This window comes from Astyanax mexicanus, chromosome 8, assembly GCF_023375975.1.
Source record: "Astyanax mexicanus isolate ESR-SI-001 chromosome 8, AstMex3_surface, whole genome shotgun sequence".
NCBI classification, from domain to species: Eukaryota; Metazoa; Chordata; class Actinopteri; order Characiformes; family Acestrorhamphidae; genus Astyanax; species Astyanax mexicanus.
Genome location: NC_064415.1, coordinates 50,502,955 through 50,518,727, shown reverse-complemented (window position 1 = coordinate 50,518,727; position 15,773 = coordinate 50,502,955). Strand labels below are relative to the sequence as shown.

The 15,773-nt window shown below is 41.1% G+C and overlaps 3 protein-coding genes across 9 annotated transcripts in view; all 3 read right to left on the bottom strand.

Moving 5' to 3' along the window:
* The window catches only part of LOC103029132 (zinc finger protein 239), a 67,441-nt gene that overhangs the window by 8,520 nt on the left and 43,148 nt on the right, over window positions 1–15,773 (bottom strand). The window lies entirely within an intron of this gene.
* The window catches only part of LOC111194283 (gastrula zinc finger protein XlCGF7.1-like), a 50,501-nt gene that overhangs the window by 2,508 nt on the left and 32,220 nt on the right, over window positions 1–15,773 (bottom strand). The window contains exon 1 of one of the 3 annotated variants that reach the window (XM_049482446.1): window positions 226–611. The exons of the other annotated variants lie outside the window; for them this stretch is intronic. The gene's annotated coding sequence lies outside the window, so the exon portion shown is untranslated. Of the gene's footprint in view, window positions 1–225; window positions 612–15,773 lie in introns of those variants that run through there. 3 annotated transcript variants of the gene reach the window in all.
* Window positions 13,296–15,773, bottom strand: part of LOC111194230 (zinc finger protein OZF-like) — a 45,553-nt gene continuing 43,075 nt past the window's right edge. For all 3 annotated transcript variants that reach the window (XM_049482385.1, XM_049482386.1, XM_049482384.1), the window contains exon 2: window positions 13,296–14,688. In XM_049482385.1, coding sequence (XP_049338342.1) covers window positions 13,329–14,600 — 1,272 coding nt within the window. In that variant the 5' untranslated portion in view covers window positions 14,601–14,688 and the 3' untranslated portion in view covers window positions 13,296–13,328. The remainder of the gene's footprint in view (window positions 14,689–15,773) is intronic.

Here is a 15,773-nt window from a genome sequence, read left to right as displayed (position 1 = left end):
TAAATCCCCACTCAGGGTTTGTAAGTAGTCCCTAAATCTCCTGTCCACCTTAAATAAAGCAGAATGAAAGTGTTGATCAGAGATAACTAGGAGAAGATGATCCTCCAGCTCCTGGATGAAGCTGCTTGTGTGTGATGTTAAATGCTGCTCCTTCTGAATGTGTTTCTGTGTGTCTAAGAGTAAATGTAGAGCAGTGTGAAGGTGAAGAGTGGAACATCTCCATACCTGCAGCAGGTGAGCTGATGGTGTTCCTCCAGCAGAGCAGTCTGAGTACAGAGGTGTGGAGCTGCTGATCAGAGCTGGATCTTCTGCTGCTCCACTTTACTGGAGACCGGAGGAAACTCTAACCACCCTTCCATATTCACCTACAGAGAATACAGTCTTCATTTTATACCACAGCAAACATCTGTCCAAAGCGCTGAAACTTTTAGAACATGTCCAATCAATACATCACAATGACTCTGTTACTTGATCTGATCCAATACAATAAACAGCCCTGAATCCACTTTAAGCTCCAACAGTCTGCTGCTGTGTTTCTAAACTGAAGAGTCCCAAGAGCTCCGCCGAGGAGCCAATCACATCGCAGAACTCTAGCTCTAGTCCCGCAAGCTGTCAAAATAAAAGTCCTGAAGCGCTGTGAGGCTGGGCCTTCCTAATTTTCATTCGTTTTTGTTTCAGGCACTTTAATTTGGTCAATTTTGCTTTCAGTGGGAAGACACAGCTTTGGTTTGATTACACCATAGATTACACCATAGTTAAATTACACTTCGCCAGTATAATGGTCTATATTTGTCCCAAACCCCTTTTATTTTATCCTTTTGCCCGTAGTAGGGCATTTGCACCAGTAGGCCATTTGGTCAATTTCTGCAATGCCAGATAAATAGTTTGGAACGTCATAGAAATAGCATTGCTTGCTTAATTTCCAAGGATACAGTTAGTTTATTTTCATTTATTTTGAAGTTTTTTTTTATTTATAATCCATTATGATTTATTTATACCTAGTGTTATACCTAGTGTTATACCTAAACAATGCGTGGTGTAGAGACGTTCAGACAGTTCATCAGCACTGTTCACCAGACGTGGAGTTTCTCCTGCTTAAATGTCGTCCCCACTACCTTCCACAGGAATTTTCAGCTGTGTTTTTATGCTCTGTTTACATTCATCCACGAGCGAACTCCACAGCAGCGCTCGGTGCACTCCATGACATCATCAGCGCTCTGGAGACGGCTCACCCTGATGCCGTCATCATCACAGCTGGTGATTTTAATCAGTGCAACCTATGGACTGTATTCCACAATTACTACCAACATGTGGATATTCCTACACGTGATAAAAACACGCTGGATCACGTGTACAGTAATTTGCGTGGTGCTTATCGTGCTGCACCACGCCCCCACTTTGGACAATCAGACCACATCTCCCTATTCCTGTACCCAACATACAGGCAGAGACTGAAACAGACAACCCCCACAACCAGAACAGTGAAAATATGGACTCCGGAGACTGAGGGCATCCTGCAGGACTGTTTTGCTACAACAGACTGGGATATGTTTGAGGCTGCAGCCACTATGGGGGACTCTTCAATCAACATACAGGAGTATGCTGAGCACGTGTCCGGTTACATCAGCACGTGTGTGGACAACATCGTGCCCACCGTACAGGTGAAGAGGTTCCCCAACCAGAAACCTTTGGTCAACAACTAGGTACGACACATGCTGCGTGCTCGTTCTCTTGCATTCAGATCAGGCAATGAGACTGAGTACAAAGCTGCGAAGTACAAACTGAGGAAGACCATCACAGTGGCCAAGAGGCAGTACAGGGAGAAACTGGATGGCTTCTACTCCACTGCTGACTCAAGGAGGATGTGGCAAGGCCTGCAGCACATCACAGACTACAGGAGCACCACCAGCACCATCAGCTCCACAGACAGCCTACCGGATGATCTCAACACATTCTACACCCGCTTCGAGACCTCCAGCAACAACACTGAGAGGGGTACACACACCCAGCTCTCCCAACCCCCCTCCTCCACACTCTCAATATCACCAGGCCAAGTTTGCAGAGCTTTGAGTAAAATCAAGCCCCGCAAGGCAGCAGGACCAGACAACATTCCTGGGCGGGCCCTCAAAGCATGTGCGAACGAACTGGCTGGTGTTCTGGCCTCCATTTTCAATCATTCCCTCAGCCAGAGCATTGTTCCCACCTGCTACAAGACCACAACCATCGTCCCCCTCCCCAAGAAGAGCCCCCCACCTGCTTGAATGACTACAGGCCAGTAGCACTCACTTCGATCATTATGAAGTGCTTCGAGAGAGTGGTGCTGGCCCACATCCAGCACAGCATACCGGACACCCTGGACTCACTGCAGTATGCCTACCGTCATAACAGATCCACCTCAGACGCCATCTCTGCTGCCCTCCACTACTCCCTCTCACACCTGGAAAACAAAGACTCCTACATTAGGATGCTCTTTGTGGACTACAGCTCTGCCTTCAACACGGTCATCCAACACAAACTCACCCACAAGCTGTCCACACTCAGCTTGCACCCCTCCCTCTGCGACTGGCTCCTGGATTTCCTGACTGGCAGGCCCCAGTCTGTAAGGATTGGCAACAGGACTTCAGCCAGCATCACCACCTACACCGGCACCCCACAGGGATGTGTCCTCAGCCCCATCCTTTACACACTGTTTACCCACGGCTGTGTCGCCTCACACAAGGACAATATCATCCTGAAGTTCGCTGATGATACTGTGGTGATAGGACGCATCACTGGCGGAGATGAAGCGGCCTACAGGAGTGAGGTGACCAGGCTGGTGTTATGGTGCGAAGACAACAATCTCACTCTCAACACAGTCAAGACAAAGGAGCTGATAGTGTACATGAGAAAGGGGAGGAGACCTCATCAGCCACTGTTCATCCGGGAACTTGAAGTGGAGAGAGTGAGCAGCTTCAAATACCTGGGCGTCCACATCAGTCAGGACCTCACATGGACAATAAACACAACGCAGCTGGTCAAAAAGGCTCAACAGCGGCTGTACTTTCTGAGGAGACTGAGGAAGTTTGGGATGTCTCCCAAGATCCTCAACAACTTCTACAGCTGTGTGATCGAGAGCCTCCTGACCAGCTGCATCACCGTGTGGTACGGCAGCACGACTGTGGCAGAGCGCAAATGTCTGCAGAGAGTGGTGAAGACTGCCGAGAAGATCATCAGGACTCCACTGCCCTCCCTGCAGAGCATCTACCACCACAGAGTCCACAGGAGAGCTGCATCCATCCTCAAAGACTCCCCCCATCCCCAGCATGGACTGTTCACACTTCTGCCCTCAGGCCGGAGGTACAGAAGTGTAAAATGCAAGACCACCAGGTTAAAGAACAGTTTCTTCCCCACGGCCATCAGACTCTTGAACACTCCTCAGGTATAACCCTGCGATCAGACTCTTGAACACAACTCAGGAATAACCCTGCACTTTACTTCAACATGTTTACATTGCAGCCGTCACTTTATTGTTAATCTTTTTTTAATATATATAGTTAATGTCCATAACTGCATTATTTCGCACTTGCACTTTTTTTATACATTTCTTTGCTTAAGTAACTTTTATTTTTTTATGTCTTTGACAATTAGTTTAATATTTATAACCTTATTGTATTTTTTTGCACTTTTTCTATCTTATATTTGGCATTCTTGGTAAAGAGCAAAGAAAGAATATCATTGTACACTGAAACCCGTTTCTGTACTGTACATATGACAATAAACTCTTTGAATCTTTGAACCTAGTGTAACCTTTGGTGTATCGTCTGCCATCAGTCTGAATGCACTTGGCTACTCGCTTCAGAGGTGGATACAAGCTTCATAAACATTACAGGGGGAGGAAGGGGGTGTCACGTTACCCACTGGAAGATGGCGGCTTGAGATTTTGCTCCGCTCCATTTAACTTTTATTTTTAGTGCTACTTTCTTTAAATTAGTTTGGAACACCACTTTTTTGACCCTGAATGTGAAATAAGATGTCTGAGAGTCAGGAGGCACGAGACTTTCCGCTATTTTCGTCTGCCCGGCCGGCCAGAGGGACCAAGCAGAAACTAGCTAAGCATGAGGTACCTCAGGCGCCATTAGCACCAGCAACTCAAGACGACTTGCTGTCTGAGATTCGCGCACTCGGCTCTCGGCTAGATACACGCCTGGAAACTATTGACAGACGCCTGGACACTTTAACTTCAAGTCTTTCCTCACTTTGTACAGCTCTCTCTGATTTAACGGAGAGAGTTGCTTCAAACGAGACCAGGCTGTCCGGAGCGGAGAACCGTGTCTCTGATATGGAGGATCGTTCAAACTCTCAGAGCAGCCAACTAGCCGCGCTGGAGAAGAGGGCTCAGCTGCTTCAGTCTAAGGTTGATGACCTGGAGAACCGCGGGCGGCGAAAGAATATCAAGATAATCGGTCTTCCTGAGCAAGCGGAGGGCTCTACGCCTCTCGCGGAATTCCTACGCGTAATGTTGCCGAAATGGCTCGGCCTTCCATCGGGCTTTGCTCCTGAAATAGAGCGTGCTCACAGATCCCTCGCACCGGCGCCTCCTGAGCGCGGTCCGCCGCGGTCGGTGCTGGTGCGCTTTCTCCGATACCCAGACAAGGAGACAGTCCTGCGAGCCGCGCTACAGAAACGCGAGGTAACACACGATGGGGGGCAGCTTCGATTTTACCAGGATCTCTCTGCTGAGGTCCTCCGGAGACGCCGCGAGTTCGGTCAGCTGAGACAGGAGTTTACGGCTCGGCAGATGTTTAGAGGATTTGCTTACCCTGCGAAGCTCCGGTGTCTTTACGGCGGTAAGATCCGCCTGTTCTCGACCGTAGAGGAGGCTAAAAGCTTTCTGTCCGGTATCGAACGTGACAAGTGATTCTGCTGAAAATGTACACACTATGGTGTTCTTTCTGTTTTCTTTATAGACATTATTAGAGGTAGCCTTTTGTCTGGTTCTCATATTTATCGTTAAGGTGTCAGGAATTGCGCTGTCTGATATTTAAACAAAGGAGAAAAAGTTTTGGTTATTTCTTATTATATTCTTGATATATTTTCTGTTCTAATTCAGCTGATAATTCTTTACTTTTTCTTCGAGACCTGGACAAACTTTACTGTTTACTGTAAAACTCTGGAGCGATGTTTGGTTCCATTTCACGGTTTATGTGGATGGAGGTTTTTTTTATTTTTCTTTTTTGCTCTTTTTTTCTGCGGTCGCCGTTTTACGGGCCTGGTGACCTACAAGTCTTTGATCTGCCCCGTCGTTTGGGGACGGGGCTTGGGGCGGGTGGAATGGGTTGTTTGTGTTTTTTTTTGTCTCTTAAATTTAAAAAGGTTGCACATAAGATTCTTTGTTTAATTAAGTCGGCGCTCTACGCATCTGCGGTCACATTCTGGTTTCTTATTTTTCAAACTGAAAATGAAGGATTCGTTTAAATATATAACTTGGAACGTGAAAGGCTTGGGACATGTTATTAAAAGAAAGAAAATTTTGACTTTTCTTAAAAAGGAGGGAGCATCAGTTGCCATGATTCAAGAAACGCATCTATCAGACCTTGAGCATTTAAAACTCAAAAGAGATTGGGTGGGACAAGTGTATTTTGCATCTTACAACTCTAATACGAAGAAACGAGGTGTGGCTATATTAATTAATAAACATTTACCATTTATTCTTGAGCAACAAATAAACGATCCTGAAGGTAGATACGTTCTAATCTCGGGCTTGTTGTACGGACAGCATATCACTATGTTCAATATTTATGCCCCAAATGAGGACTGCCCTAAATTTATGTCTGATGTAATCCTGTTGTTTAATAATAGCTGCAAAAATTTAGGGATTATGGCCGGCGATTTTAATTTTGTCATGGATCAAAACTTAGATAAGTCTTCCTCTCTTTCAACCAATTCAAAATCGGCAGCGGTGCTCAATCAGATGTGCGCGGAATCTGGGCTAGTAGATATTTGGAGGGAATTAAATCCTAGTGTCCGAGACTATACCTTTTATTCTAATCCTCATAGTTCATATTCACGAATTGATTACATACTTATACCTAATTTTTCGATCCACCTTGTATCTCATAGCAAAATTGGTCCTATTGTTCTGTCTGATCACGCTCCAGTCTACATGGAAATGAAACTGGGCATCCCAGTATCTAGCAGTCGGACTTGGCGGTTTAACTCTTCTTTGCTTACAAACAAGGAATTCTGTGATTTTATGCGCCTACGTATCCGTTATTTCTGGGAGGATAATAAGTACTCCCCTGTGTCATCAGCCACTTTATGGGATGCAGCTAAAGCCACAATCAGAGGTGACATTATCTCATATTCTTCTTCAGTCAAAAAGACTCAGGCTCAGGAACGCTTGGATTTGGAAGCAGAAGTTATTCGTTTAGAAAGATTACATAAATCCTCCCCCACTCAGTCAAATTTTGTGAAATTATGTCAGATGAGAGCTAAGCTTAATTTTAATCATACGAACCATATTAAAAAACTACTTAATTTTTCGAGACAGAAGTTTTATGAATTTGGTAACAAATCTAGTCGGCTGCTTGCTCATCAACTTAAGAAGGAACAGAGTGACAGAGCTATTAAATCTTTGAAAAACTCAGACGGTTCTATTACATATGATCCTTTGGTTATAAACAGGTCTTTTAAAAGTTTTTATCAGTCTCTTTATAAATCAGAGAATACTATGTCAGAGACAGATGTTTTGGCTTCTCTTGACACATTATCCCTTCCTGTCATATCAGAGGAGGACAGGGAAACTCTAAATGCTGAGTTTTCTGTTGAGGAAATTTTTCAAGCACTGCAAGTCATGCCTTCCAATAAATCTCCCGGTCCAGACGGCTTTCCACCTGAGTTTTTTAAAATTTTCTGGCCTGAGCTTCACCCAATTCTGCTACCTGTTTTTCATGATCTGCTGTTTTTCATGAGTCTGGTTCGGTACCTGACACTTGGAAAATGGCAACAATCTGCTTAATCTTGAAAAAGGGTAAGGACCCTCAGGATTGTGCATCTTATAGACCAATAAGTTTACTAAATACTGACTGCAAAATTTTAGCTAAGGTACTTGCTCGCAGGTTGGAGGCTGTACTACCAAAGGTAATTAAACCCGATCAAACTGGCTTTGTGACGATGCGATATGCCTCTGATAACATACGCCGGCTACTAAATATTGTGGATTTTCTTGATAAATCTAAACACCCCGCACTTATAGTTTCACTTGACGCCGAAAAAGCCTTCGACCGCGTCGAATGGTCTTTTCCGCGTCGAATGGTCTTTTCTTTTTGCTACACTTGAGAAATTTAATTTAGGGCCAAATTTTATTAAATTAGTTAGACTTTTATATTCCGATCCCCGAGCTACAGTTCTTACTAATGGACAAATGTCACAAGTTGTACATATTAAAAGAGGAACAAGACAAGGATGTCCTCTGTCACCCCTATTATTTGCTCTGGTGATTGAGCCATTAGCCGAGTTGATAAGAACAGATGCCAATATTTTGGGTATTGACGTGGGAAATGAGGACCATAGAATCTCTCTTTACGCTGATGATGTTTTATTGTTTATTTCTAACCCTATCCATTCACTTCCCAGAATATTGGAAAATATTGCTCAATATAGTACACTTTCTGGTTATAAAATAAATTTTTCAAAATCCATGGCACTGCCATTCAATGTCCCTACTCGCTCCTCTCAATCCTTGTCTACTTTTTTGGGGGATGACTTTCCATTCCATTTGGTTGTTGATGGATTTAATTATTTGGGAATTTTTTTAACACCAAAACTTAATAATCTTTTTTCTAAAAACTATTTGCCCCTGGTGAATAAAATTAAGGCGGACTTGGTTATCTGGTGCTCCCTACCATTATCTTTTTTTGGAAGGATAAATGTTCTGAGAATGAACATTCTTCCTCGTTTTCTATATTTATTCCAGTCCCTTCCTTGTTATCTATCCAACTCTTTTTTTAAGGATTTAAATACTTACTTTTCAAAGTTCATCTGGAACAATAAAAAACCTAGACTTAAATTTACCAATTTAATGAAACCTAAAGAGAATGGGGGTGCAGGTGTACCAAACATGCAACTGTACTATTGGTCAGCTCAGGTTAAACATATCATTAGCTGGTGTACCAACAGAACTGACTCACTGTGGGTTAATATGGAATCCAAATCATGCTTCCCTCTTTCACTATCTCATTTACCTTTTATTAATAATGTGGAAATGTTGAAAGATGTATCTGATTCTTTTGCTATATCCAATACTCTGCTGACCTGGAAGGATGTTAAAAAGTATTTAAAAATACCTGTTTGTCTCTCTGTGTCTTCCCCATTCGCACTCAACCCAGACATTCCCTCTCAGTTGCATAGCACAGGATTCCTTGAATGGTTTACACGAGGAATTAAGTGTATCTCTTGTCTATTTTCAGATGGGACCCTGTTGCCTTTTGGGGTCATTCTGGAGAGGTATAGTCTATCAAAATCAGATTTTTATAGATATCTCCAGATTAGACATTTCTTTAAGTCTCTTCTAGATAAGGGGGAGTTGCGGGTCGAGATGACAGAGATGGAAAAACTTTTTTCTAAAAAGTACGATTCAAAAGGCCTGATTTCAAGGGTATACACTATGTTGTCTAATGAATCCTCATCCACTCTGATAAGTTTAAAGGCTATTTGGGAGAAAGATCTGGAAATTGACTTGGATCAGAATTTATGGGACTCTGTTTGTGTGAACTTGTTTCCCAAGTGCACTTCAATTAATGTGCATGAACTTAATTTTAAGTTCATGCATCGAACCTATTTAACACCAGTACGATTACAGAGGATATACCCAGAGAGATCGGACCTATGCTTCAAATGTCAGACACAGAGAGGTACATTTATTCACTCTTTTTGGACCTGCAATAAAATTAAACCATTCTGGAGGGAAGTGCATCTGGTTATTGAGGATATTTTCAGTGTAAAGTTTGCCATGTGCCCCGCACTGTATTTTCTGAATGCTCAGTTGGATGACATGTTTGATGCCCAGTTGAGACAAGTTTTCATTTTGTTGGTTTTTATAGCCAAAAAATGTATTTTGTTGCTTTGGTCTTCCAAACAAGCCCCATCACTGACCTTATGGCTCTCTCAGTTGACATCTCTCCTTCCTCTTGAGAAATTGACTTATGACCTCCGCCAGAGGTCTGAGAGCTTCTGGCGGGTATGGTCCCCTCTTTGGAACTATCTGGAAGATCTTGGGTAGAGCCTATGAGAGACTACCTTCTGTTGTTTTGTATCCTATGTGTGTGATCGCTATTAATGTACGAGGGTATGGCGCTATCAGTGTAATGTTTTTTTTTTGTGTATGTGTGTGCAACCACTAAAAAAAAAAAAAAAAAAAAAAAAAAAAAAACATTACAGGGGGGTGTTCTGTCGAGTTACGCTACCTATCGTTAAGTGCTTCCTTAAAGCACTGCGCATGTGCTGACCTACACTTTTTAATCATTTCTGATTTTTTTTATAATAAATGTTTTTATTATTATCTTTTCTGTTTTCTTTGTGTATTAAAGCTCACCTTCCGTCGTTTTTTCTTTCATTTTAAAATGTCTAGTTGTGGTCTCTAGTATGAATGAATGACATATGAGCCGTTTTTGTAAAAAAAAAAAAGTGCTCAGGTGTCTCTGTATAGCTCTTTTTTAATGGACTGTTTTAGGGGTGTGTCCACAATGACCGGATTCCAGCTTTTCTCATGAATATTCATACATGCAAACAGCATGCAAATATCTCTCCTCTGATTGGCTAGGAGCACTGCGACGCCCCTCCACCGCTCTGCCGCTCACTGCCTCCCACCTCCTAACTGATGAGCGGTCGCTTCAGCCGAGCGGTCGCTTCAGCTCCGCCTCTGGGAGTTTCTCGAGCCAAGGTGGGCTGGTCTGTGAGTTTCTGCCTACGTAGGCAGAAAGATAATTCAAAATTCACCCGTTTTTCGGAGGGGGGAGGGGGGATTTCTTTGCTTAGCTCCTGCAGACAATGGGGGCTGCAAAACAGTTTAATGTGCAGGTGTACACATTCAACTCGGAGAGACCTACTGTATTCCACAAAAAACAAGAAAAATCGGATTTTCGCGGAAGGTGAGCTTTAAACAAACTGGAATGACTGTCATTACACAAAAGAGAAAATAATAAATTCATGATAATGACAATAATAAAAAAACAATTATTACAATACAATAAAAACAGTTTCTAGTTACCTCTCAATACCTTAGATAACTTTACCCTGATACAGTGATTTAGACTATCCAAAGCTAGCCACAGTACGGAAGCATGATTTAACAACGTAGCACAACTCCACAGAAAAGTTGTTTAGTTTTAAAAAAAAAACATTTTTGAGTTTGGGGTTTCTTTTCATTGTTTTCACTCTGACCACTCTGACCAATGCAGTTCTGTTTTCCTAATAATCACCTAAACAAATTACCATAAAATCAGTTACATTTCCACATATACCTGGCAACAACCATATAAATGTGTTTTAAAATATATGCATTTGGTTATTTTTGCAAACAGCCACTCCTAATTTCCAACATAGTATATTTTTGTTCAACCGCTTGAATTAAACATAAAATATAAACTTTAATTGCATCTCAAAATATTTCAAATCTAATGTGATGGCATGCTGAGCCCAAATCATAAGGATTGTAGTACTGTCCAAACAGTTCTGGGCCTTATTAAATATATCAGAGCAACTCTGCACCTCATCCTTAATACTTTACACTCAGTAGTAAGAGCTGTTTCTGCACTGCATCATCTCTTTAGTGTTTCAATTCCAATCTAATCATATTTTTTGTTATATTTGTTGTTTTGTCCTTGCTCTGTTTGTGCATTTTTTACTGTGCAAATGCTATTAACTGAACTTTTAGTTTAGTTCAGTGTTCTGTTTCTCCATGATCCTGGTGGAATGCAATTGTAATCCACTGTGTGCTTTTTATACACCTCGCATAAATCAGCAGATAGACAACTCCTCCAATCACCACCCTGAAGAGAGTACCCAGGTCATCTCTTTTAATGGTTTATATGAAGTTGGATAAAACTATAAGAACTACAAACATATGAACACTATTAACACTAAGCCCTATGCAAACCCAAACATACACAACAGATGGGAGCCAGGATACAGGTTAATACAGAATCCAAAGCATTAAGGTCAGTTAAGCCAGGCGGACACTGTGCGATTTTTTTAATCGGATGCGTTCTGGAGAGCTCAAACAGCACGTTTGAATCGTTTGTCGTGTATGAACAACGCCTGCGATTCATCTGCACACTGTACGGTCCGACTGACCTGCTGCGACGGGGGAGCTTACACTGCACGTCTAAACGCAGCCCGTAGGCGGAGCTTTCTTTGCGTACAAACTCTCGCTTCAACACAACGCCTTGCAAAAGAAAGCGCTTAGCTTGGCTTATTTGTGCCCTGTTGTGCGCTGAAAGTCCACGGAAGAGACGTACATGGACTCGCAGGTGGCTGAGGCGACGTGGACTCTACGGGTTGTCCGTTTTACAGAAGGAGAGCGCATAGAAAAATGACTGCGCGTCAGGCTTCGAAAGAAACACCAGCAGCTTAAATAAAATAAAATAATTTTATTTTTTATTCTGTTTATTGTTTATGTAAAAACTGGTTTTGCAACACTGAATATTAAACAAGCAATCGGTTATTCACACTGGATAGGGACCCTCATTTACAGTGCCGCTGAGCATTAACAGTTTAAAAGGGATTAATAATATATATAAAAAATAGGAATAAAAACTGACATTTATTATAGACGAATAAAATATATACGTAAAAAAGGAAAAATAGGACCTTAAAAAAAGATCATAAAAATTGACATAAAAGGGAAAAAAATTATATCTTATGAAGATATATATTTAATGATTTGATTAATAAAAGAAGAAAAATAATTTAAATGAATAAATAAAAAATATAAACTCATTAAAAATTCGTTTAAAATAACCCAGGCTTTCTGCAGAATAATCAAAGTTTCAGTTAGTTTCAGTTTCAAATCATGAAAACAGCTCACCAAAACCTCAAACTATTCTTTATATTTGACTATATTTACTTACAGGTCCTTTGCTTGTACTTACAGGCCCTTACTTATTTTTATTCAACTGAACTGAGTTCCTGTAGCCTCGCGCTGAATTCAGCTCCGCGCTGCGAAAGAGAGCGAGAGAGAGGCGCAGCGCATTTTGTCTGATTTATCTTGATTAATTATCAGTACATTTATTAGCTTTAGTAAGTTTAATAGCACTAATTTTACTACACTTCTCCGACCTTATTTATTAAAACGTTTATTTTAGAAGACAGAGGTTATTATGCGGGCAATGCCGCGCGCAATGCCACGCGCTGCGCTAAGCTGGCTTTGCGTGGCTAATATTCTGGAGCACTGGACGAGATTTTAATTAATAAATTAACATATTTATAATTTTAATAAATTTGCCCTGGCGAAAAGAAACAAATTATAAAATATAGCTTTATATTTCTGTGCATGTTTTAAGTTTTATATAATTGACGGGCAGCACCAGAGGCTGACAATGTGCTTTATTTTTCAGATATAATAGCAAAGTGAAATAAAATAAATTTATGTTTGTCAAAGATATTTTCTCTTTTAATTTTTCTTTTCAAAAACTCCAGCTATTGACTGAGAATAAGCATCTGTTGAAATTCTTAAACAGCAGAATGCCTGTGTCTGCTATATTAAGCTATAAGTCTGTGTACCGAACATAAATATAAATCCTTATAACTGACAGAAATAAATATGACTAATAATTATTTATAGTTACTGTGCAGATTTTTGGGAAAACAGGTCGTGACGTTAAGAAATCGGCCCGCAAAACAGCTCACACTGTGAGACAAGCGACCAAAATTTCTGGCATGTCAGAAATCCCTCGGCTCGGTCTTTCTCACTCGTGATTGATGTCCCACTATACATGTGAATCTAAAAGTAAATTTAGTACACTAAGTTGACTGTTACAATGGGACTTGCTCCTGTATCATGTCCTGTATCTGGCATGTTGTGTGTGTGTGATATAAATGACCATAGTTATATTTAACATATTTATCATAGACATTTACTCATCATGGTTATTGTTATATTGTGGTACTATTTGCATTTCTATAAGAAGTTAACTGCATTTTGTTGATTTGTGTATTTGTACTGATCAGTTACAAAAAGTTAAAACTAACTACCTATCTATCTATTTTATAATCCATGTAAGCCATCAAACCTAAAAAAATATACACAGAACAATGAATGAAACTTAATATTTACTGATTTCCTTCAAGGATCACTGCCCACTTTCAAGACTACTCTTTATGCACTTGTGTTTGTTGAGTGTTGGTAAATACCTAAAGCTCACTGCACAGTCTGAGCAGTAATATGGTTTCTCTCCAGTGTGAATGCGCTGGTGTAGTTTGAGATAACACTGTTGATTAAAACTCTTCCCACAGTCTGAACACTGATACGGTTTCTCTCCTGTGTGAATGAGCTGATGCCTTTTAAGGATGCTCAGTTGAGTAAATCTCTTTTTACAGTCTGAGCAGTGAAACGGCTTCTCTCCAGTGTGAATGCGCTGGTGTGCTTTAAGATGACTCAGAGTTTTAAAACTCTTCTCACAGTCTGAGCACTGATACGGCCTCTCTCCAGTGTGAATGAGCTGGTGTGTTTGGAGATGATTCTGCCGATTAAAACTGTTCCCACAGTCTGAGCAGTAATATGGTTTCTCTCCAGTGTGAATGCGCTGGTGTTCTGTAAGCATACCCCTTGAAGCAAAACTCTTTCCACAGTCTGAGCAGTGAAAAGGCTTCTCTCCTGTGTGAATGCGCTGGTGTTGTTTGAGATGACTATGAACTTTAAAACTCATCCCACAGTCTGAACATTGATACGGTTTCTCTCCTGTGTGAATGAGCTGGTGATATTGGAGTTTACTCCGCGTATTAAAACGCTTCCCACAGTCTGAACACTGATACGGTTTCTCACTAGTGTGAATACGCTTGTGTTTTTGGAGATAATTCTTTTTATTAAAATTCTTCCCACACTCTGAACACTGATACGTTTTCTCTCCAGCGTGAGTGCGCTGGTGTACTTTGAGATGACTCCGATTTTCAAAACTCATTCCACAGTCTATACACTGATACCATTTCTCTCCAGTGTGAATATGTTGGTGTCGCCGGAGACTATTCTGTCTAGTAAAGCTCTTCCCACAGTCTGCACAGTGATACGGTTTCTCTCCAGTGTGAAATTGCTGGTGTTGCTGCAGATCACTCTGTTGAGTAAAACTCATTCCACAGTCTGAACACTTGTGTGTTTTTTCTTCTGTGTGAATGCGCTGGTGTTGTTGGAGATAAATCTGTGTAGTAAAGCTCATTCCACAGTCTGAACACTTGTGTGTTTTTTCTTCTGTGTGAATGCGCTGGTGTTGTTGGAGATAAATCTGTGTAGTAAAGCTCATACCACAGTCTGAGCAGTGGTGAGATTTCTTGTATGTACTTTCCTGCATTTGTGTGTGAGGTGTAGGTGAGGGTGTTTGTTGAGTATTGGATATTTCACTGGATGCCATGGTCCCTTCGTTCAGCAGCTTAAAATCTTTGGTGAAACCTCCAGTCAGGAATGTCAACACTGGGATCAGGAAAAACCTGGATTCAGTTCTGGAAGAAACACAGAAAAAAAGTAAATCTATTTTTAATTAAAGTGGGAGGCAAATGGACACAATTAATTCAGACAGTCAACAGTTTCTTCAACAAATATGCACATTTGTAGGTTTGTAAGATCTAAATTCTCAGAGAGCATTTCTGTGTACTTAAATTATTTGGCTGTCGCAATCATGAGTTGCATCACAAAAAGATCACTAAGCACATTCCAGATGCAATCTCACTAGGGGTGTAACGGTACAGAAAATTAATTGATCAGCTCACAGTTCGGTATAAACCCCACAGCTTGGTACATTTTCAATACGGTTTCAGTACGATTTCAGTACGGTTGGTGGAAAAAAAGAGGCTGGGCATTCTGTATAGCCGCACCTTCATTAAATTCATAATAACAAAGAATCTTCATTTTTATCATATTTCTGGGATGGAATGTTGGAACTGGGCTCGAGCACTTTTAATAAATGCTTGAAACCAGGGTTCTCTCCTACTGTCATCATGAGAGGCTCCATCTTTTGGATCCTGTTGTAACAAACAAACAATGAGCACTTGTTGTGGTGCGTTATTAAGAACAAAAACAACAGCAATATATATTTTTTTCCAAGCATACTACTGGATACATTTCAGTGCAACAGCTAATGTAACCTCTGCTTATATTTTGACGTTTTTATATCCCCACAGAATTCATTTTTAAAACGTTATTCAGGTCTATTCAAAAAGGTGTGGTTATTGTAAAAGGGCTGGGTTACACCTAGCCAGGGTGGGACCCATACTGTGTGAGCTTTGTGGAGGAAGCGCTCAGAGGCAGGTTTATTTAAATGAGTAGTCTGTCTCTCCACAGTCTTTCTCACTCCTCTGGTCTCTACTGCGCAGACTCGGGTTTCAGGATCGCCAACATGGCGGAAGATTTTGGCTTCATTTTCATTGAATGAATGGGAACGGTGACACAACGTCCATCTGTTTTACAGTCTCTGGTATAAACTCACTCACTCTTTACTAGAGAAGCTAGTCCATCCTCAACAGACAGACTGACTGAAATCACATTTATAAATTATAACCAAAATCTGACCATTTAAAAATATTTAGCT